This window comes from Erpetoichthys calabaricus, chromosome 1 (assembly GCF_900747795.2).
Source record: "Erpetoichthys calabaricus chromosome 1, fErpCal1.3, whole genome shotgun sequence".
Taxonomy (NCBI): Eukaryota; Metazoa; Chordata; class Cladistia; order Polypteriformes; family Polypteridae; genus Erpetoichthys; species Erpetoichthys calabaricus.
Genome location: NC_041394.2, coordinates 37,275,765 through 37,297,582, shown reverse-complemented (window position 1 = coordinate 37,297,582; position 21,818 = coordinate 37,275,765). Strand labels below are relative to the sequence as shown.

The following is a 21,818-nucleotide window of genomic DNA, read 5'->3' as shown; positions in this document are numbered from 1 at the left end:
GGCAGGCGCTTATAGCATGTCCACGATCTTTTCAGATTCGCTTTTACGGCGAACTGCTACAGCACTGGGAGTCTACGATTGCTTTGGGACGCTCTTCCGCGTGTCGTCCCGTTGGGTGGAATCCCACAAGAGTTTAGAAACTCACTCACACCAGCCGTGATTCTTTTCAAAGGTAAAGTGCAGGTTAATTTGTTTTATGTATTTTTACTTTATATTTTGTATTAATCATTTTTATATGAATAGTTTTGGGTTGTGGAACAAATCATCTGAGTTTCCATTATTTCTTATGGGGAAATTCACTTTGATATACGAGTGCTTTGGACTACGAGCACGTTTCCGGAACGAATTATGCTCGCAAAACGAGGTTCCACTGTATTTATATTTACCATGAAAAGTTAAATATAACTAAGCTGTTTGGCAAAAACGTTTACAACATAACATTTACAAATTCAGTTCAAGACAAAGCGGTTTAGAAAATGACTGTAAAATCTCTAAGTATGTATTTTAAGTTAAACAAACTACTTGCTATAAGAGTTGTCAAACTGAAAGCTCTGTATCAGTCAGATGGGTGGTACTTCACTTCTTTCTTTTCCTCTTGGTAAAAGTGTGGAACTCTGCTCTTTCAAGAGGACTAAAAAAACTACAGATCTGTTATATATTTTAATGTTTTTAGGGCTGTTTGGTTATGGTGGCCACTGTTAAGATCTCGGTGTTACTTTATTCAGAATTAATTTCCCCAAGTTGTTTTTTTTTTTGCCTTTTTTCCAATAGATTAGATTTTTACAAGTATTTCGGTGAAGTCATTGCATCACCATTTTGTTTCCTCCCACAAGTGCAGACATTGTGTAGTTTCTTTTCAGGGCTTCAGCCATGTTGTTGATGGTAATGCTGCATTCCATGTGAGCTGGGAAATTAGAATTTCCGAGTTCCAAATAGGGGGTTTCGATTGGAATGTCCCCACCAATTAGATTTCCTACTCGGAAAGTTGGAAGAGCCTCACCAAACCTGACCTCAAAATCCATGATGGCTGTGCCAGGTATCAATGGAAGTGAAAGCTGTGGTGTTATATACTGTTCCTTAGCACTTCTGTCTCACATACAGTACTGTCCGACAGCTATCTATAGACATGTTGCTACAGTGTTTGGATGTGTAAAATACTGAGTACTACATTGCTATCAACTTGTTCAGTAGTTGTCTGCATTCCAAAAGCGCAAGCACAGCAGGTTTCCTTGAAGGCGTCTGTATTGCTTTTCCGAAAGTTTTACTGGATGCGCTCAACTCAAGTGTGCTGTGTTCCGACCTCTGACTTCCGAGGTAAATGTAACGTAGCATTACTCTGTCCCACTGCTATCACCTGATTATCAGGGCTGTTATGTGGATTACTTTCTAAAACACAAAAGAAATGGTCCTGGGTAAATATATAATGAATTTAGGGGTGTTTTAATTTGGAGGGGGGCTTTAAATCCTAAAATATCTTTAGGAACATCATGTCATTTTCTTACTTTTTAGACTTCGTTTGGTAATTCCTATTTTTGTCCCTTATTGTTTTAGACCATCTTTATCTCCTGGTCATTTTTTCAACTCAGGCACAACATTCACATTTTGTTCAGTAATGCCCAGCACTGGTTATGATATCACTGGACTAACAAGGTGATTTTGCACTGCTAAACCTGTCTCAGGACAAATATTACTCATTTCACACTGCGTGAAGGACCTGGAGGTAGTGATACTGTTTATAAACAGTAGGGGGCACAAGCAGTATCCATAATGCTGTAACCAATTAAGATGTGTTCATTAATATTGTTGCTGTTCCACAAACCATTAGAAGGCAGTGTATTCTAGCCATAAACGGATAATCTGGCCCTCCCAAGTACAACTCTGTGGTGAGGGAAGCATACAGTAGCACCTGATGCTGATAAAGTCACACTGTACAACATAAGGGCTTGGGTGGTTACTAGTGAACAAGGAAATACTTGTCACAGGTCATAGGGGAGCACTGGAGTCACTGGGTAGAGGGGTCCTTTCATCAGATTGGCTGGCCCAGCACTGACTCAGCTGTGGAATGACTAGCAGGGGGGAGGCAGCTTGATGGCTGAGGTCTCCAGGACTCTGAACAAATATAAATCCTCTTATGTGATATCATCTACTCTTGCATTTTGCTCTGTACTTGTACAATTACTATTGTACTATTGTATTGTATTCCTGACGTGGCAATGCTAGATTGGCCATCTAGATTTGTGAAGAGGATTACGTGTGTTCTGTTCTGTGTATTGTATTTACCCCATTTTTGATATCCATTGCACTCCCAACCTACCTGGAAAGGGGTCTCCCTCTCTGAATCGCCTTTCCCATGATTTCTTCCACTGTTTCCCTACAAGGGTTTTATTGGGGGAGTTTATTCTTGTCTTCTTAGAGAGTTAAAGCTTGGGGGGGCTGACAAAAGACAGGGACTGTTAAAGCCCATTGTGGCATTCCTTACGTGACTTTGTGCTATACAAGAAATAAATTGTATTGTACAGGTCATCCCATAATAATTATGGGTCCAAGTTTAAAGGCCAATGGTTAACAATGGCTGAACTTCTGGGTGGAAAGAATGCTAGAGCTGGAGAGCAGTTTGTTAGAGTAATGGTGAATGGAGAATTGTGATGTACAGTGGGTAGTGCACCAGTCCTCCTGGGGGTCTTTGTATGAGGTAGGCCCTGAGGTTTGTTGCTTACCCTTCTGTGTTTCACACTCTTCCCTGCTGTAATTAGTATTACTGTTTTGAATGCACCTTCATTTTCTTTTTTTACTTTGAACTGCGGTGTCGTTGTTTTGGTTCCGGTGTAAAGTTTACTTAAGTATGTTGTAAAGTCCACAACTGTCACAGCATCCTGATAGGCTGACAATTCCTTAGCTCACAAAAACAAATCAGAGGACACATGCCCACGTTTTATATCTTCTGTCGCCTGTCTGAAAGACTGAAAGTGCAAATGATGAGCAAAGAAAAAAAAATCCTTCCCATCTGCTCTGCTTTGATGTTGTCATCAGATAATTCAAGTAAATGATGGCTTTTCACGATTTTTTAAAAAGCAAATGTAGTAGCTAGTGAGCAGATCACAAGGAGCACAAGAGGTTTTGGCAAATTCTGGCAGAAAGGGCAGGTGACCAGAAACTCTGGGCAGATAGCGGACGATCATCAGACGGTGCGTCAGGAAGAGATTACCAGAATGACCTGCTGGGAGGTCATCCAAAAAAAACCAGAAGATCTTCATTAAAAAAATACAGTCGGGGTGTTAGGAAGAGGAAATAGAGGGGGTACGTACCAAACCAAGCCTGCTGGTCTCCTTGGACCTCAATGGCTAACCCGAAATCAGCAAGCTTGACCGCTGCATTTTTACACTTGCTTGCCAGAAGCAAGTTCTCTGGCTAAAGTTAAAAAAAAAAATAAAAAGAACAGGAAGGGAAAAGACAAATTGTTAATTCTACAGAGCCAGTGTTCAGGGAGACATGCAGAGTTGCATTCAGCTATATTTTAGCTTGATTTAAAATTGATCTTTTATTTACCTAAAGGCAGCTCAAGACTGAATTAAAAGAATATTAGATCAGTTCACCTTTACTCGTTGACCTTACCTTTGGGCATCGGTTTGCCTTTCCTATTTGTATTCGGCTATATGAGAAAGCAGGCCAGGACAGTTTTCCAGGAAAAGAGTTTCCCTCATTAACGGCCACACATCTCACAACATGGCATTCTGGGGCCAGTGTGAGGTTGCAGGGGTAGCACACTGAACATGGGGCAAAAATCAGCCCAAGAACAATAAAAATGGTGGACTCGTGGTAGTCAGGGATGTTGAAATGAAAACCATCCAAAAAACTATTAGGCTGACCTCAGCAACTGGGAAGAACGCTGTACCCAGAGCCATGTGAAAATATCACTGCAGGCAAAGTCACCAGGCAAGAGGGAGCGAGCAAAACGCTGTGTTACTAAGGGCTTTGGCAGGAAAGTGGAATCCATTATAATTTTGCTTTCAAATCATTTGAGATTTCCTTCTTCTTAAGAATGCCCCAGAAAAAGCAGCTCATTAATCATTGTCAAGAGAAGTCCTAATTATGTCTTCTTTCGCATGAAGCAGAGTGTGCTGAGTATTTTTCAGCGACTTCCCTTATTCGGTATGCACATTTGCAAAAAAGGATCTAATAAAGCATTGGACTGGGAGAAAATAAGAATACAAAAATAGAAGATTAAGTGCTGCCGACAAGTGAGCTTTCACCTGACGTTCCTTCAAGCCGATTTCCTGGATCGGATGGTGCACATGTCGCCAGTGAAAATAGCAGAATTTCAGAATTTACTTTTCGTCCAAACAATCCTCTTTATTTTACGGGCCCGCTTATTCCGTTACAGGGTCAAGGGATACTAAATCTTCTATGTAGTTGACGTTGGGTTTATTTAACCTTGAGAAGAATAAAGAAGTTGCGCTGCTCAGTCCGATGGTGTGGTATTCTTAGTAAATGGCCCAGTACTGATGACTTGTTACATAACGTTCTTCAAGGACAGAACAGCAATGACAGCCATGCTTCCCAAAGTTGTGTTCATCTTGAATTAGTATGCATTACTGACCGTTATTTTGACAGGCTATTTCAAGGGTTTTAAAAAAGTATTAATACATATATACAGCATATATATATATATATATATATATATATATATATATATATATATATATATATATATCAGGCGCTGACGTTCGAGGTTTGATCCCCGTAAGCAAAGGTGCATACACTTGATGATCCCCAATTAAGGCAAAACATGTGTCGTGTATTCTTTGTATAAGTTGGATATATATATATATATATACACTGTATATATATATCGTGTCACACTGTGCCTCTCAGCAGTGTTGGTGGCAGATCTGAAACATACTCTCGGATGGACCAGTCTGATGTACTCACTTGCAGTTCTCCTGCTGATCTTACTGAAGCCTTCCCTACAGTTGGGACAGAGTGGAGTGGAGCAGATTAACACAAAGTGTCTGGCAAACACTGGTATGTGAAATCCATGCCGGCAACATGCCAATTGCCTTGCCCCCTGCTCCTTGGGGCATTCACACAACTTACCATGTGTGGCCTTCATGTTGCTGTAACCAAAGGCCTTTTCAGAGAAGTATGAAACTGGCCTTTTTTTCTGTTTGGCAGGCTTTAATGCCTCTTTGCAAAAGCTGTCTAAAACAAATTAAATATTGCATTTCTTTTTTTCCAGTAAAGTTTTAAATAAAAAGGAGCATCAAACTTTCAAAGGTATCCTTGTCGAAATCCTGCTTGACCATGATACTTCATGTAGAGCAGGGGCCCCAACTCCGGTCCTGGAGGGCCGCATTGGCTGAAGGTTTTCAACTAAGTCAAGGGCTCAAAAACCAATCAATTTCACTCCAACCAGTTGCTTAATGAGGTGCCGATTCTTGTTGTTAATTAAACCCGTTCTTTAATTTCATGCCTTGTTGCTGCTCTCATTATGCAATAGCATATATTTGCAAAATTGTTGATGTTCTCTTTTCTAAGAGCACCATTAAGATGTTTGTGGACCTGAGCAGATCAACATTCCCGAGAGCTCCACCTTTCTTTATTTTCAGATATTGTATGATGGTCACAGTCTGCTGGACATGTTTTGGCTCATTTTGTATCTCATTATTGTTTGGCTGCTCATAAAGGAAAAAGAAACAATTGAGGGGTCTGAGTCTTCAAGAGCAAGTCAATTAAAATTAATCAAAAAAAGTTAATTAGCAGCAAAACAGGTCACTAATTAAGAAAAGGGTTAGAATGAAAACCTCAAGGACTAGAGCTGGGACCCCTGACATAGAGTAACTTCAGGACCTTCATTCATTATCACCACCTCAGAGTTAATTACCTTGAATAAAAAGAAGACATGCAGAACAAAGAACACTTCCCAGATCCTCCCTGCATGGTGAACAATTTCAATAGTGAGAAAAACACTATATAAATGTAAAGAATTATTATTATTAATAGTGACAATGGAGCTCCAAGAGTTAATATTTTGCAGCTGGACTTTTTTTATAATGGCCCGAAGAGAATGGCAGTTGACAAGAGGCCATATACCATCAGGGTGCTGTTCATAAACAGTGAATTGTGACCTCCTTTAATACCAACACTGACAGCCAACCCGAGCAAAGGTGAGACACCAATGACCAGTTTTATGATCTTCTTCAAGGCCATGGGCAACACTGACCACTTTTCTGTGTTCTCTTTGGAATCGTCTCCAACAGAGGCTCAGCCTTGTGTTCAGTTCATCGAGGACTATTAGCATGACTGGGTTTGTTGACTTGAGCTCTTCACCACTGAGGCAGATAAGCAGTCCACTTACATTTTCCATCATACCACATCTGAGCTGTTTGTGTGGCAAAGGTAATCAAAATAAGCAATGTTACTTAATCCAACAATGGAGCCCCCTCGTATTATTAAACAACCACTACTGATGATATGCTACATAACTTTCAAGGACAGAAAAGCCATAGCTACCACAATTGTGTTCTTCTTGAATTAGCACACACTGCTGACAGACTCCTCCAAGAGTCTTAAAATAGAAGTTACAAGAAGGCGTAAAAGGCCAGCATCATGTTCTTCTTGAAGGGTAGCATCAGTCCATTTTCACCTTTGTAGACTCTTCATTTTAATTTAGCATGCATGAATGATCTTGCTTATTTGAGATGCTCCTTTTGTTTTTTCTTGTAAATTGCCTGTAAAGGGTGCTATATAAAAGAAAGTTGATTGATTGTGCCTACTTAACCCAAATCCACCTTGTCCACAGTTCATTGCATCTTTTTTTTTTTTAATTTATAGGAAAATAAGAAAACCTGATCAAATAAAAAGAACCTGGAAAGAGCAGAAAAAAAAAAAAAACATCAAACCAATGGGGCACAGCGCCCCCCAGCAGACGGGCATGCATAGGACAGCAAACGGTGATGCAGCACAACTCAGAACCACCTGGAAGTGGCCACACAGCCTGCACACACTGTGGAAAATGAAAGAAGCAGAGCACCGCCAACTGTGGCTGGACACGGTCACACAAACACACACACACATCAGGACAAAACTGTCTCACTGATGACAAAGAAAAATCGCTAAGGAATCCAACTGAACACAGAAGAAAACGCAACAGGTATGTAAATACTGTGTATCATTTTCACAATGAGCCAGTGCAAAACGCTGACCACTTTAGATAAGATTATAAAATGGATATAAGTTATGACTCTACCAGTTATAGAACATAGCCAGATTAGTGTGTGGACACAAGTCACATAATAAAAGGAATATATACTTGAATACCAGTTGTCATGAGGGAAGTCCAAAAGTACACACAAACCAATTATCTCAAAATTTTGTACGCAATATTTGGCTTTAGTTGATTTTCACCAGTAGCGAGGTTGACATGGGCAAGTGACATTGTGTCTGGCGTTCTGTGTGCCATTGTGGTCACCATGTTATGAAACAAACAAAGCACAACATGATGCCGTGCGGCAAACTGCAACCAAGTGCATCCCAGGAAAGAAGGGCACGTCCTGCTTGGGCAGGCTGAGGGAAATTAAACTTTTTTAGTCTTGAAAAGGAAACATTCATGTAGAGACCCAAATGTGGTAAAGTAAGTTGAAAATGCTATTTTTGTACCCAGTGAAACACACATCTGAGACCCCTATATAAAGGGAAGTGCATTCTAAAAGGTAACTAATGGGCAGAGCCCTGACTTATGATGCATCAATAATAAAGCAATCCAATCAAAATAAAGATCACAGTATTACTAGATAAATGTACGAATGAGTGAGGCATGGCGCTCTTTTAGACTTATTTGTGAATGAACTGGATGGCCGTGAGATCAGTGAAGGTTATTTCGAGCAAGATGGGGCAACCTGTCACAGCTTGGCACAAATTGAATAATTTTTTGGCAATTGGGTCATTTCAAAGGGACTATCCCTTCCCCGTCACCTATAGATTTTTTCCTTTGGGGAGCTTTGAAGGGAAAAGTGTACAAAAACAAGCCTCGTACACTGAAACAATTACAGCGAAACACTGAACAGGAAATTGCTGCCATCACCCTTATAATACCTTTGACAATATGGAGCGCTGGGTCAATTTGAAGTTTGCAAGAAGATGGCGACCATTTCCAACACTAAACGTGATTGGATTGCTTACACATCTGTCAAGGTATGAACTGTCTTTATTTCATTTCTATTGCTTCATTATTACGTGAGTAACACATCATAACTCGGGGCCCCGTCCATTAGAAGCAGTTCTTTACATGAAGAGTTGTGGGTCTCTGGAACAAATTCTCGAATCACTCATTGTGAAGAAAACGTGACATCTTTGACAAGGCGTCTGGATGAGATATTGGGATATGTTAAGAGCTGCGACCTTTATGGACTGGACGACTTCATCGCAGTGTGTGGGGAGTTCATTTTTTCAGACTGAAGTGTTCTTTAGACATTGAAGTAAAATTACCACCCTTCTGAGTGAATAGTGGTGGGGTTTAAATTGTTGATTATGTTTTAACATATTTTAATTTTGTATGTACAGATTATACACAAGTTCAGTGTTTTAGCACAGAAAAGAGTCTCTCTGGTTAATAGACATCTCCAAAAATGGCAGAACGTTGTCACATATGAAGAACAATCAGGGTGCTCCCCTACTGTATATCAAATAGTGAAGAGGATCATGAAACAAGTATGGACACTGATCCTGTCATGGAAAACAATTGCCATTGATATGTAAACCCAATGCAACTTATTCATAGTTTCTCCTGTGTGGCTTGGTTACATACATGGCATGTGAATTGTTGAAAGAGGCATTTTCTGAGATACAGTATATAAAAGCTTGTGTTACACACATTAAAGTATGTTAAGAAGCAAAGATGGTCTACACACTACTAATGAGAGGTGGGCCGCAGTAGAACAGACCATCTGGCTACGACACCAGAAGACGGAGGATTACTGATAGATGGCCCGATAAGGTGGTCACTAGGGATAGATACTTTTTAAACTGTAGTCATTATCCACAATTAATATATTGGTGGAAGTTCATAATAAAGGCAGACTGAGGTATTTCAAAGAAGGTCAACAGTATGGGCCTGGGTTATCGGGGGCTGAGATATTAAAAATCATTTAGGGGACCAGGTTGTGATAGAATCTGGGCTTACGTAATGTGGTGGCTCTGAGGCTAAGGATCTGCGCTGATATATGGAAGGCTGCCTGTTCAAATCCTGTTACTGCCAGAAGGGATCCTACTCTGTTGGGCCCTTCAGCAAGACCCTTACCCTGAAAATTGCTCCAGGTGTGCTGTACAATGGTTGACCTCGAGCCCTGACCTCCAAAGGTCAAGCAAACAGACAATTGTCCCTCGGGGATTAATACAGTGTACTAAATACTAAGAAAAAAAAATGATGCAGTGACTTGACAAGTAGAAAGTTGTACTGGGGAGGCCAAAACCCTGATAGCTTAACAGATGGCTGCCTACCAGAGCGATCCTCGCGCCAGCTTAATTAAGCTGGCCTGGTTGGTAACTGCTAGGCGCCACTCATTTTGTTAACCTTGTTCTTTGCAAGTGTAAATGAATACTCTTCTGATTGCCGGATTCTGTGTTCCAACAACATTTGATGTGGGGGGCGGAATTCAAAGAAATGCTGTTATTTAATGCCCTTGTAACAATGTTAAATGATTTTTATTCACAGATGGTGCAGTACCATTGCGAGCAGCACTACTCCCCCATGGATCTCGTCTCCTGGGTTGGAACACTGCATTTGGTTGTTATCCAAATCATAGGTGAGTCTGCCGTGTGGGTTCGCTCCCACATCCCTAAAGACATGCTGGTTACACTGAGTGGTGATTCCAAATGGGTGCTGAGTGGGCCCTGTGCCAAGCGCTCTGGCAAACCTGAAATGAATTAAATAGGGCTCAGAATGCTGTCTTACCTTCATTTTCATTTAAACAGCAATGTGAACACATGGGCACCATGTCAGCTATCACTGCTGCCTGTTGAGACCTGGTCTGTGGAGTGTGTGTGGAGGGAGTATATTTTAGGTTAGTTGGTCATTCTGACCTGGCCCGCTGTTTTTTTTTGTTTTGCTTTTGTTCTTTATTTCGCCTTATACAATTTCTTGTATTAGGAATTTGTTAGTTTTCACATACCCCTTGGGGTCAGAGCGCAGGGTCAGCCATTGTACAGCGCCCCTGGAGCAATTACAGGTTAAGGGTCTTGCTCAAGGGCCCAGCAGAGTAGGATACCTTTTTGGCAGTGACGGGGATTCGAACCTTCTGGATACCAGAGCAGATCCTTAGCCTCAGAGCCACCACTCCGCCCCACTTTCGCTGTGTAGGAAAGTGTGTCTAAGTGTGTCCTGTGACCGACTGACATGGCAAGGAATAACGGGGTTTAGAAACTGCGTGGAGGGATGTTGTGAATACCTTTTGACTTACCCTCATGTGGTACATTTACAGACACTTTTCTATAAATTCTGTATACTTGTGCAATGAAGTCGTCCAAATTTTCCTTGGAAGCAAACAATGATTTCAGTTCACAGCAGTGCTGCGGAGCGTACTGAACTCTTTTTTTTTCACAAATGTTCACAATTTTGAACACTAAACGTAAAGTTAACATTTTATGACAAGCTGTAGGAAATTAAAATAAACATCCTGAAAGAGTAAATTCAACAGCTGAAGAGTTAACATCAGCCAATTGTGAAAATGATTTGGATTCACAAGAAATAAAATACCAAATTTAAAAATAAAAGTGAAAAACGATCAAAAAAAAAAAAGACAGAAAATAGATAGTAAATGAAAACAGAAAAATTTACTAAAGTATACTACAGAGGAGACCACAGTGCAGACAAACCTGGGCTAAAGACCACCTTACCTCAGAACAAGTGGCATATCAAACGGCACACATCGTGGGTCATTCAAGCCTCTCTATGCCTCGCCAGTGCCAGGGGAGCACCACATCCAGACTAGAGGTGGGCGGGGCTCTGTCCTCATCTTGGTATGTGAGATCGTAAAGGGTCTTATAACATGGCCTGCTAGGGGCCGAAAGGTCTTCTCTGATCTCCTTTCACTCTGTATGTTCTCATGGCTGCTTGCCAGAGGCTATGGGGTGCAATTACTGAGGAGAAAGCTCCTTTCTCCTTATATGGGATTTGAAAATCCTTCTGAAATAAAGTCAATTGGCTCGACAGTGGGGCTTTGCTATGGACCTTAAATCCATTCTGCATACCAGAGAAACCGTGTTAGTTTTTTGAAAGTGGCACAATGAGGACCGACTAACAGGATCTCATATCATCCTTCTATTATGTACAAGAGGCCAGTAAACCTGACTGTCACATGGGACATAAATAAGGGCGCTGCTAACAGAACCGCGTCTCTTAACCCTAAACCAGGCAGTGTCACAGTGAGGGCCCGACTAACAGGATCTCACATTTTACCCGTAATCCAGTTCTTATCTGACACATGTGAGATTCGTATACCTGACTATTAAATGGGACAACAGTAAGGATTCAGCCATCCTCACTCTGGACGTCAGTCTCATTATGCATGTTGGTGTCACATTACTGTCAAGTAGGCACTGAGTGAGGCCCTGACTCTCACTCCTCCCTTAGAATCACTTAATACACACAGGTGTCCTAGACTTGCGTATCATATAGGATAACAGGAAGGGTTCTGCTACTGGAACCTTCTCTCTAAATAATACACTTCAATAAAAGTTGGGAGACAGTCTGGCTGACTCGCTGAGATCCTAACTGGTAGACCCTCACTCCTACCCCAATTCCCATGTAACACAAATAGGGTTTTTAAACCTAACTATCATATGGATAGCACTAAGGGCTGTGCCGCCAGAAGCCTGTCTATTCACCTTGGCCCTCACATTCTATCTGCATAGGCTAAACTACAGGTCAGGCAATCCCAGGATGCAGTTCAACTAAACTTCACATGCAATGAAATATTGGGCTAACATAGCTGATTAACATGGCATAACATCAAGGGTGTTGCCCCAAGAAGTGCCTCTCTACATATGTTGGACTTCAGTGCCATTTTGTTAAGTGTAATCAGCAAGAAGCAGCATTATAGTGAGGGCCTGGTAAGCAAAATCCCACTTCCCAATTAGAACCTAATTCTTGCCTTAAATATACAAGGCCTTCTAAACCCAATTATTATATGGGATAACAATAAGGGTGCTGCTTCAAGAACCTTCTGTCTACATAGTGGAGCTGAAACCTATTCTGTATCATCTCAGTTACACCAAGAGCCTGACAAGCACACTCTTGTTCTTCACTGGAATCTCATTATCTCTTTTATATTTATGGTTAGGTCCTTAAGTATTTGGGCAGTGATACAATTTTCATAATTTAACTCTGCGTGCCACCAAAATGGATTTGAAATGAAGCAATCAAGATGTGATTGAAGTGAGGATTTGCAGTTTAAATTTAAGGCATTCAATAAAATGAGCCATTTTTATACATGGTCCTACCATTTCCAGGGGCTCAAAAGTATTTGGACAAACTAACATAATCATGAATATAACCGTCATTTTTAATATATGGTTGAAAATCCTTTATAGTCAATGACCGTCTGAAGTCTGGAGCCCATGCCCATCTCCAACTGCTGGGTTTCTACCCTACTGATGCTTTGCCAGGCTTTTACTGCAGCTGTCTTCAGGTGCTGCTTGTTCACTGGACTTTCTGCCTTCGGTTTTTTCTTCAGAAAATGAAGCACATGTCCAATTAGGTTAACATCAGATGATTGACTTGGTCATTGAAGAATCTTTCATTTCTTTGCCTTGAAAAGCACTTGGTTTGATGTCACAGTATGTTTTGGCACATTGTCCATCCATATTGTGAAGTGTCGTCCTATCAGCTTTGCAGCGTTTGGCTGAATTTGAAGAGTCAGCATAGCCCTGTACACTTCAGAATTCATCCTGCTACTTCAGCCAAACGTCATATCATCAATAAACACCAGTGACCGACTTCCATTGGCAGTTACAAATGCCCATGCCATTAACAGTGCCTCCACCATGTTTCACACATGAAGTGCTATTCATCAGATCAGGAGCCATTCCTTCTCTTCTCCATATTCTCCATCCATCATCCTGGTACGTATTGATCTTAATTTCATTTATCCAAGAAAAATCTTCCACAATTGGACTGTTTCTTTTTTTTTTTAATATTTTCTGGCAAAAGTCTAATCTGCCCTTCCTATGAAGCTTGAGGATTGCCACCTTTGTGGTAAAACCTCTGTCTTTACTTTCATGAAGTCTTCTCTTGACTGTAGACTTTGGCAATGATAGTCCTGCCTCCTGGAGTGTTCTTGGTTTGGCTAAATGTAATGAATTGCTTTAACCCTCACCAAGGAAAAAATTCTGCAATCATCTAGCACAGTTGCCTTCTATGGTCATCCAGACAATCTGGTGTTGCTGAGTTCACCAGCGTGCTCCTTCTTTCTAAGAAAGTACCAGATGGTTGATTTGACCACTCCTGGTGTTTCTGGTATCTCTCAGATGGGTTTGTTATGTTTTCTATGCCTACTGATGGCCTGTTTTTACTTGCATGGACACCTCTTTGAACCTCTTTGAGTGACAACTTCCAAATGCAAATTCCACACTTGGAATCAACTCCAGACCGTCTACCTGCTTAATAGTTAATGAAATAATGAGGGAACTGCTCCTACCTAGATATGGAGTCCAAATACGTTTGAGCCTCTGAAAATGTATGTCATTGCTAAATGATTCACAGTATATTTCTGTTAAACCTTAGCTTTTCAATGCTAAAAGCCTGCTGAAAGCCACTGTGGTGGTTTATTGAGCCAAAATTATGACAATTGTGTCACTGTCCAAATACTTGTGGACCTAACTGTATATTTAGTATACATGACTATCATATGGGGCAACACTAAGGGTGCTACTATAACACTGCCTCTTCACCCTCGACATCAATTCCGTTATGTGTGGTGAAGACTGTGTGCTAGTCAGGCAATTTCATAGTGCGCCCCTGGTTTACCAGAAATCACTCCTTCCCACAAACTAAATGTTCATGTTCTATATCTATGGGACAACAATAAGGACTTCATTGAAGTGACTGACTCTACTCAACTTGGGGGTCAGTCTCATTTAGCAACACAGACGTTGGATTAAATGTCAGTTCAGTACTGAGTGAGGTCCCATTTACCTGAATCTTGTATCATATAGGATAGCAATAAGGCTGCTGTGACCAAAATCTTCTCCCTACACCCTACACCTCAAAGTCTGTGTGACAGATAGTCAGACAGCTCTAACAGAATTTCATCCCTTACCTGTAACTTAAGTTCACTTTATATTTATGGGTCTTGCTACACTTGATTATATGAGATAACACAAGACTGTTGCTATCAGAACCAACTTAGAACTCAGACCCTTGTTGTATACTAGAGGGTACTGGAGTCTGACTACGAGAATCTCACCTCCAACCTGGAATCAAATTGGGCTATCAAAGGAAAGCAAACATGGGAGCTGCTCCAAGAATCCTCTCTTTATACCCTAACCCTCAGTCTTATTTTGCATCATCAAGTTAGCACAACAGTCAGGCAGTTCCATAGTGTGGGCCCGATTAAGTGAATCTCATGCTTTGGACGGAACTCAATTGTCCCTTTTAACATATGGGACCCTACTTCGCAGTTATTTATGATCATAACGTATCTGTTTGCAAGCTCCACTCTATTAAGCCTGGTCCTGAATCTCTTGTGGGATAATCAAGTCAGTGCAATAGTCAGGTCACCTCTAGTAGAAACTCACTGCTTACTTGGAATACGGTGCTCACTTGTTACAGACTGGCTGACTATTTTATAGCCTAGCAATAGGATTCCTGCTTGCTAGAACCTCTCTCTAAACACAGGACCTCAGTCTCATTCTCAGTTCCAAATGAGAGCCTACTAACCATAATCCTGAGTTCTGTTTGCAGGGCCCTTCGTCTAAGCTTGGACCTCAGTCATCTTCCACATAATGATATCAGTGTGACAATCAGGCGATTCCACAGTGACGGCCTGATTAGCAGAATCTCATTTCTTTCTTGGGGCCCTAGTTGTTGCTTTAACTATGATGGACCTAGTATACCCTATTATTATATGAGATAACGGTAGTTCTGTTTGCAGGACCCACTCTTTAAACCTCAGACATAATTCCCTTTTTGAATACTCAAGTGAGTGTGACAGTCAGATAGTCCTCAAATAGAAACTCGTTTCTTAATTGGAACCCAGTGCACACTTGTTAAACATGGGGCTTCGTACATCTGGTTGTTATGTGGCATAACAATAGGAGTCCAATTTTCAGGACTCTCTCTCTACACCCTTCTGTAAGATGCTACTAGGATGAGTCTCCTCCATCTGGACATCATTTCCAACTCATACAGTTGAGGCTGCATGATCAGATTGAGGATGCCGTTCCTGGATTGTCTTCATTCACTGCGGACTTTATTCCGATTTGGAATAGAACAGGGTGCCACAGTGCTTCATGCCCAGCATTCCTTTCACAGCCAAGAGCCCATTTTGTTCTCCCACCAAATTCACACTTCCCTGAACAGTGGTCCTAAAGAGGTTTAACTGCACCACACAGCACTGTATGTGAGACACACACTGGGGACTCGATGGCACGTCACATGATCAGCACACACGGACTCACTCACCTTGAGGTCTCGATGCACAACCCCCATTTGATGGCAGTGAAGCACAGCCTCCAGGATCTGCTGGATGCAATGACTGCATGCAAACACCAGGGGGGGCGTGTTAGTCGGAGGAGAGTGCTACAATCTCACGCACAGACCGGTGGGGGGGGGGGCTCTCTCTCTTCTGCTTGCTTTTTCTACTCTCTGCACACTACAGTATATGCATGTGACAGTGCTTCCTTTCCTTTCCATATCCTACTCTCCTTTCTTTTTTTCCCAGTAAGCTTTTACTGAATAATTCAAAGATTTCTGATCAGCAGTCATAATATGTGAACACTAGAAGCATAAAGATGCAATAATTCTACTGCTTGAATGGAATGTAAAAGCTCTTTCGTGATTTTCTTGAGAAGAGAAAGTTAAAAAAAAAATCCAAATTTTTGTGTTTTGCTTGCAAAAGTGAGGAGTGGGTGTTAACTGATTGTGTGTACTGTATGTACGTCTGGAGAGGAGAGTGTTAGCTACCCACACAGAGATAGCAACTCCAGGATTTGCACTATTTTACTTTTTTAAAGAGGGTTGCTTGCTTAACTTAACAGTCAGGAAGTCTCGACATGTAAAGGTGGAAAAACCAGAGTGCGTACATGTTGTACTGTTGGGTGGTCACACATCTGCAAGAGCATTTCTAAATCCAATTCCATCCCACTGCGGACAGCTTACAATTTTGACTGCAACCAAACAAGGTTTGCGGAGAGAAATATTTTTTCTTTAACGACAGAGTCAATGGGGAGCAGTCGCTAACTAACCACAATCGGCTGCAGAGGAGGATCCACATTTTACAACATGTCTGTGCTCATTTATTTCTAACACCCCCATCTTTTGATTTGTGTAATGGAGACCAATGCTTGCTTGGGATAGCACTGGGAGGCTTTGGATTTAGAGCTCTGTCAGTGTTGGCTGCTATACTTTACTCGGCCGTCATCCCGTCCCACCAACACCCCACCCCGTCCACCCCGCCGCCCACACCCCTCCTTTAAAAAAACAAAATAAAAAACCCTCTTCAAGCAGCCTGTGCTGTTTCATCATTCAGACAATCCTCAGTTCAGAGAGCTATAACACATGACAGACTCACACCCCACGCCAGGCAGATTAGAGGACAGCAGCGGGTCATGCTCCGAAACTGAGAGTTAGGGAAGGGTTAGCACCCAGCAGCAGCAGAAGATACTCATCAGTTTTGCTGCTTTTTTCATTCTGCATGACATTAGCACCTAGTAAATGAAAAGCCTTGTCTGCAGGTTAGAGCTGTGTGGGAAAAAAAAAAAAAAGCTAAAAAAAGACATGGAATCAGAATGGAGGTTATGGCAGATGCCGAGTCTTGTGTCTTGCGAGATATTTTGGGAATGCTTGTTTGCTTTCAAGCACTTTGTGCTGTGAAAGGCTTAATAAAGACTAGCAAATTACTCCAAGACGAGCACAAGTTTGCAGCCAAGGATCGAGTGAGACAAGCTTGCTTTCTGACTCTTTTTCTCGTCAGCCTTCGCCGCCACTCATACTCTCAATTCTGCACTACCAAAGCGTGTCTCCAAAAAAAGTATCTTTTACGGAACTGGCAGTGTCACCATGCAGCGTGAACAGCCACTTCAAGCCAGCAGGGCTCAGTGGGCCAACAATAAAGGTCTCCAGACTTGACCTGCGTCTCCCACTAGCCCTTTCATGCTCGGCATTTAGGGATGCTGCTGCCACATTTCTTTTTGTGCAAATGGCCCTCTGGTTTGGCTACGTAATCTGCACATGGGTGACATCCTGGCTGATTCCAGAGATGATCACAAAGCCCAACCATGTTGTTCTGCCACATGTTATAGCCCTTCTGACCCGTGGGGTAGGTAGACAGGGAAAGGGGGATTGGAAGGCTTTGGGACAGAGGTAGGTAGCCATGCAAGGGAATGATGTATTTATACATAAAAAAGTAAGAAAGACAACCATTACAAGCCAAGTACTGAGGTAAAGAAATAATCAAATCAGCTAAAAATAATCAAAGGCAACACAAATCACAAAAATGATACAAAGAAAAAAACACAGAAACGGAGTTAAAACAGGAGAGATGAGAAGAGACAGTGAGAAAATGCAGAATACAAAACAGGCCCTCACTCCTACAGGAAGTTATTGATCAGAAACTGCCAGCCCTGCATGATCAGGGTATCAAAAGAACGCATACTGACCTTGAGGTCCCTGTGCACAATGTCATGTTGGTGGATGTGATTTACACTGTCTAATATCTGATGGATACAGTGACTGTGAAAACAAAACAGAGGGAACGGGTGGGGGCGGGGGGGAGGAGATTAGGGGGAAGGGAATAAGGGGGAGGGGCCAAAAGGAGAGGGGGCGGGGTAGAGGAAGGGACCAAGAGCCAAGAATGAAGGGTAGAAGAAAGACGTTGCAGGAAACAGCAGAGAAGAAATGCAAAGCAAAGCAAGGAGGGCGAGAAGAACATTGGGGCAAAAACACAGCCACCAAGCGAGAAGAAAGAAGGATAAATAAGACCAGTAAGGGAGAGAAGTGGGAGGAAGGGGAAAAAAAAGGAAAGAGACAAAATAAAGTGGGAGAGGCCATTAAGGAGAAGAGGCATGAGGGAGAGAAGAACATTGAGGAATGAAAGAAGAGCAGCAAGGAGGAGAGAGGAAGGAGGAAGAGGAGAAAGACCGATGACAAACGAAAAAGAAAGAGAGTGGAAAAGAACACAGGAGTGAGAGATGAAGCAGAGAGAAGAGAAATTGAGAAAATAATTCAGATAAAGTGAAAAGGAGAAAGAAACAAGTGAGCAAACAAAGAGAAAAACAACCAGGACAAATGAAGAATGGAGGAAGAAAGAAGACAGACAGCAAGAATAAAAGAAAATATGAGAAGAGGAAAGGAAAAGAGTAAAATACAGAGGGGCCAATTAAAGAAAAGGAGAAGAAGGTGAGGAAGAAGAGGGGCCAGAGTGGAGGAGAACATTGGAGTAAAAGAAAAAGGAACAAGAGGAAGTCAAAGAGAAAAGAAAGACACAAGAGCAGATCAAAGGAAAGAGGAGGAATGTTGGAGAGAGGAACAGTGGAGTGGAAAAACAGGAGAAAGAGGATAGTAGAATGGGGAAGGAATACAGAAATTGAGCAGGAAAGGGAGTGAAGAAGAGAGCAACAAAAAAGGAACAAGATAGGGGTACAGAAAATGAGGGGAGACGAAAATTGAAGATAGAAAGACAAACAGACGATAGGAATGATGTGTTAAAAGGTGAAGACGGGCAGAAGAGACAAAATTATAAAAGATGGGGGATGATGATGGGGGAGAAATGATGAAACATAAATTGTGGATCAGGGAGAAAAACAACAATGAAAGAAGGAAGCAGACAAGAAAATATAAAGGAAAAAATTACAATGAGATATGAAGGAAAAGACGAAGAATTGAAAAAAGAAATTACAAGTTGGGCAGGGAGAGTGTATGAGAAATAAAGAGGCCAGGAAAAGAGAGAGAATGTGAGTGGAAGAGAAAGAAATTAATTAAATTAATGGAAAGAAAATACAGAAAGAAGTGGCAATGGCATAAAGGCAAAGAAGAGAGGTGGTGCAGTAAGAAAAAACATGAAATAAAAAGGAGGAGGAGAAGGAGGAAGTGATAATGGTAAGCCACGAAGAAAGAAAACCGACAAAGAAGACAGAGGTGGAAAAGTAAGAAAGAGGAAACAAAACAATGGGTCAGAATAAGAAGAAAGGAGGAACAAAGAAAATGAGAGTAAAAAAAAACAAGTAGAGTAAGAGTCAAAGAGAACAGGGAGGAGAAGAAGTAAGAAGAAGTGAGAAACAGAATGAGCAAAAGGAGGCAGTGAGAATATCAAGAAAGAAGGAAAAGAAATGGGGAGATAGGGTTTGAGCCAAGAAGAAACATAAGAGTAAACGATAAGATGTGAAAGAGAAAGATGAAAAGAAGAGAAGGGAGTCACGAACAGGACAGAAAGGAAGAAAACACCGAGAGCAAAGCAGTATTCACAGTAGGAAAAGAACAAGCATTCGATAAAAACAGCAGCAGGCATGAGGAATATTTAAAATAATCAGGAACACAGAAGCAAGAATGAAGGTGGATGAAACAAAACCAATGAGGAGAGCAGATTCAGTTGAACCAAAAGAAACCCATTTTGAATTAAGGTTGGGGTGAGGGCAGAAAAAGGTAAGGGAAAGGGAAAGAGAGGAACGGAGGGAGGGAGGTAGGGATGGTGAGGAGAGGGGGGCCGGGGGACCCAAAAGGCCAGTGAATGCAGTGAAAAGTGAGGAGACACCACAGTTATTACAGGATGCAACTCCAGAAAAACAAGAACCTACAGAACAGAGAGAAGCAGCTGTATTCACAGTTGAGTTCGAGCAGGAGCAGAGCATTCAATACACCAGTACAAGCGAGAGACAGAGAGGTGACATGGGACGTGAGGGTGAAATCAGGGACCACATAGGCAGAGCGTCCCAGCCTGCAAGCTGACTGAGCGAGGATGAGGATTGCATCAGTTCCTACTGGAAAGTGCTGTCTAAAACATAGTCAGAAAACTGGCCGCTACAGAGTGAAGTCCTTCAGCATACACGACATCAATAGCTCCTGAGCTGCAGCTTTCTCATTGCAGATGTCGGTCTCAGGTCACTTTGCTAAATTTATAATGAAGGAGAATCTAATCTGGCTCATGATTAATTACGTGACAATGTCTTACCTGTTTCACCTGACAATTCAGAAACAGCATCTTTACTCTTGTTTTCTAAATGGTCAATTTTGTGGAGCATCCTATTGGCTTTTTTAAGTCATTTTTTAACTAGTTTTGGCACTGATTGATTTTAAGAGTATTTGATCTGCATCACGGTGCAGTGTTTACTGAATCTGCCTTACAGCTCCTACTGTCTTGGTTTAAATCCCAGCCTGCTCAGCGTCAGTGTGCAATTAAGACATACTCCTTGTCTCTGTGTGGGTTCTCCAGCTTCACAAAGACTGGCATAAGTTGGCTCCGCCCTGGCTCCTCCTTCTGCCCTTGACCCCTACAAACAGTAGCTCTTAACTAAGCAACATTAACCACGTGGCAGTCACATGATGGGAGGGGCTTGAGAAGTAGAAGAGGGTGCTTCACGCTAGCATTGTGCATCCTGCCTTGGTGAGGGCTTCATCAATTCTAATTCCAACAATGCTTTTTTTAGGGATTTGTCCATTTTTCAAGTCTGATTTTGCTTCACTCCTGCTTTGTTCTTGTTTATGTACATCTATTTGCTTTTGCTAGCTTGCTTTTGTTAAATTCCATTAGTATCTTTGCCTAATTGTATTGTATTTTGCCATGTTTTTTTTGTGTTATTGTGTTAAACGTGAAACCCATATTGTCATTGCTATTTCATGTTATTCCATCCATAAAAACAAACTTATATTCCAGATAACTGATTTAGTGGAAATTTGGTATACCTGGTCTTAAGGAAATTTGCCACAAACTTAACATTGTCAAAACAAAGGAACTGGTTATTGACATTCACCACATCAAAGTTCTTCTGTGTCTGGTCACTAATCAGGGAGTGGATGTAGAGATAGTGCACTGCTACAAATACTTGGGGGTCCACATTAATGATTGGTTGGACTGGTCTTGTAACACAGAGAAATTATATAAGAAAGGGCAGAGCAGGCTCTTTATTCTTAGGAACACCCTTCACATCTTCTACAACTCTGTAATGGCCAGTGCAATTTTCTGTGCTGTGGTGTGCTGGGCTGGTAACATCACTTCAAGAGAGGCCCACCAAATCAAGAAGCTAAATAAGATGGAAGGTGAAGTTATTAGATGTCCCCTTTGAAGTAATAGTGAAAGAGAGTATGAGAACAAAACTGACGGCCATTATGAACAATGCATCACATCCTCTCTCCATGGCACACTAACACTGATGGCTTTCAGCTAATGAATTATTCAGCAGAGGTGTGTCAAGAAACACCACAGGGGGTCCTTTATACCAACAGCAATACACCTGCATAATGCCTCACTGTGACTGTGACAGCTAAAACAGAAGTTTTCTTCCTTTTGTGTTTTTGGTTTTTTTAGTCATTCTGGTGTATATTTGAGAAAGGTTTGTTGTTGGTTGTAGCATAGTGACATTTATTTATTTATTGAGCTTCTCTCCCCTTTCAT

General features: G+C 41.6%; 1 protein-coding gene across 42 annotated transcripts in view; it reads right to left on the bottom strand.

Annotated features, from left to right (window-relative positions):
* The window catches only part of LOC114648726 (calcium/calmodulin-dependent protein kinase type II subunit beta), a 412,239-nt gene that overhangs the window by 117,865 nt on the left and 272,556 nt on the right, over positions 1-21,818 (bottom strand). For 35 of the 42 annotated variants that reach the window (XM_051936339.1, XM_051936383.1, XM_051936336.1 and 32 more), the window contains exons 6-7: positions 15,677-15,749; positions 3,306-3,408 (exon numbers count right to left, since the gene is read on the bottom strand). In XM_051936339.1, coding sequence (XP_051792299.1) covers positions 3,306-3,408; positions 15,677-15,749 — 176 coding nt within the window. Of the gene's footprint in view, positions 1-3,305; positions 3,409-15,676; positions 15,750-17,871; positions 17,945-21,818 lie in introns of all 42 variants that reach the window. The other 7 variants (XM_051936344.1, XM_051936324.1, XM_051936400.1 and 4 more) reach the window with 1 other exon arrangement.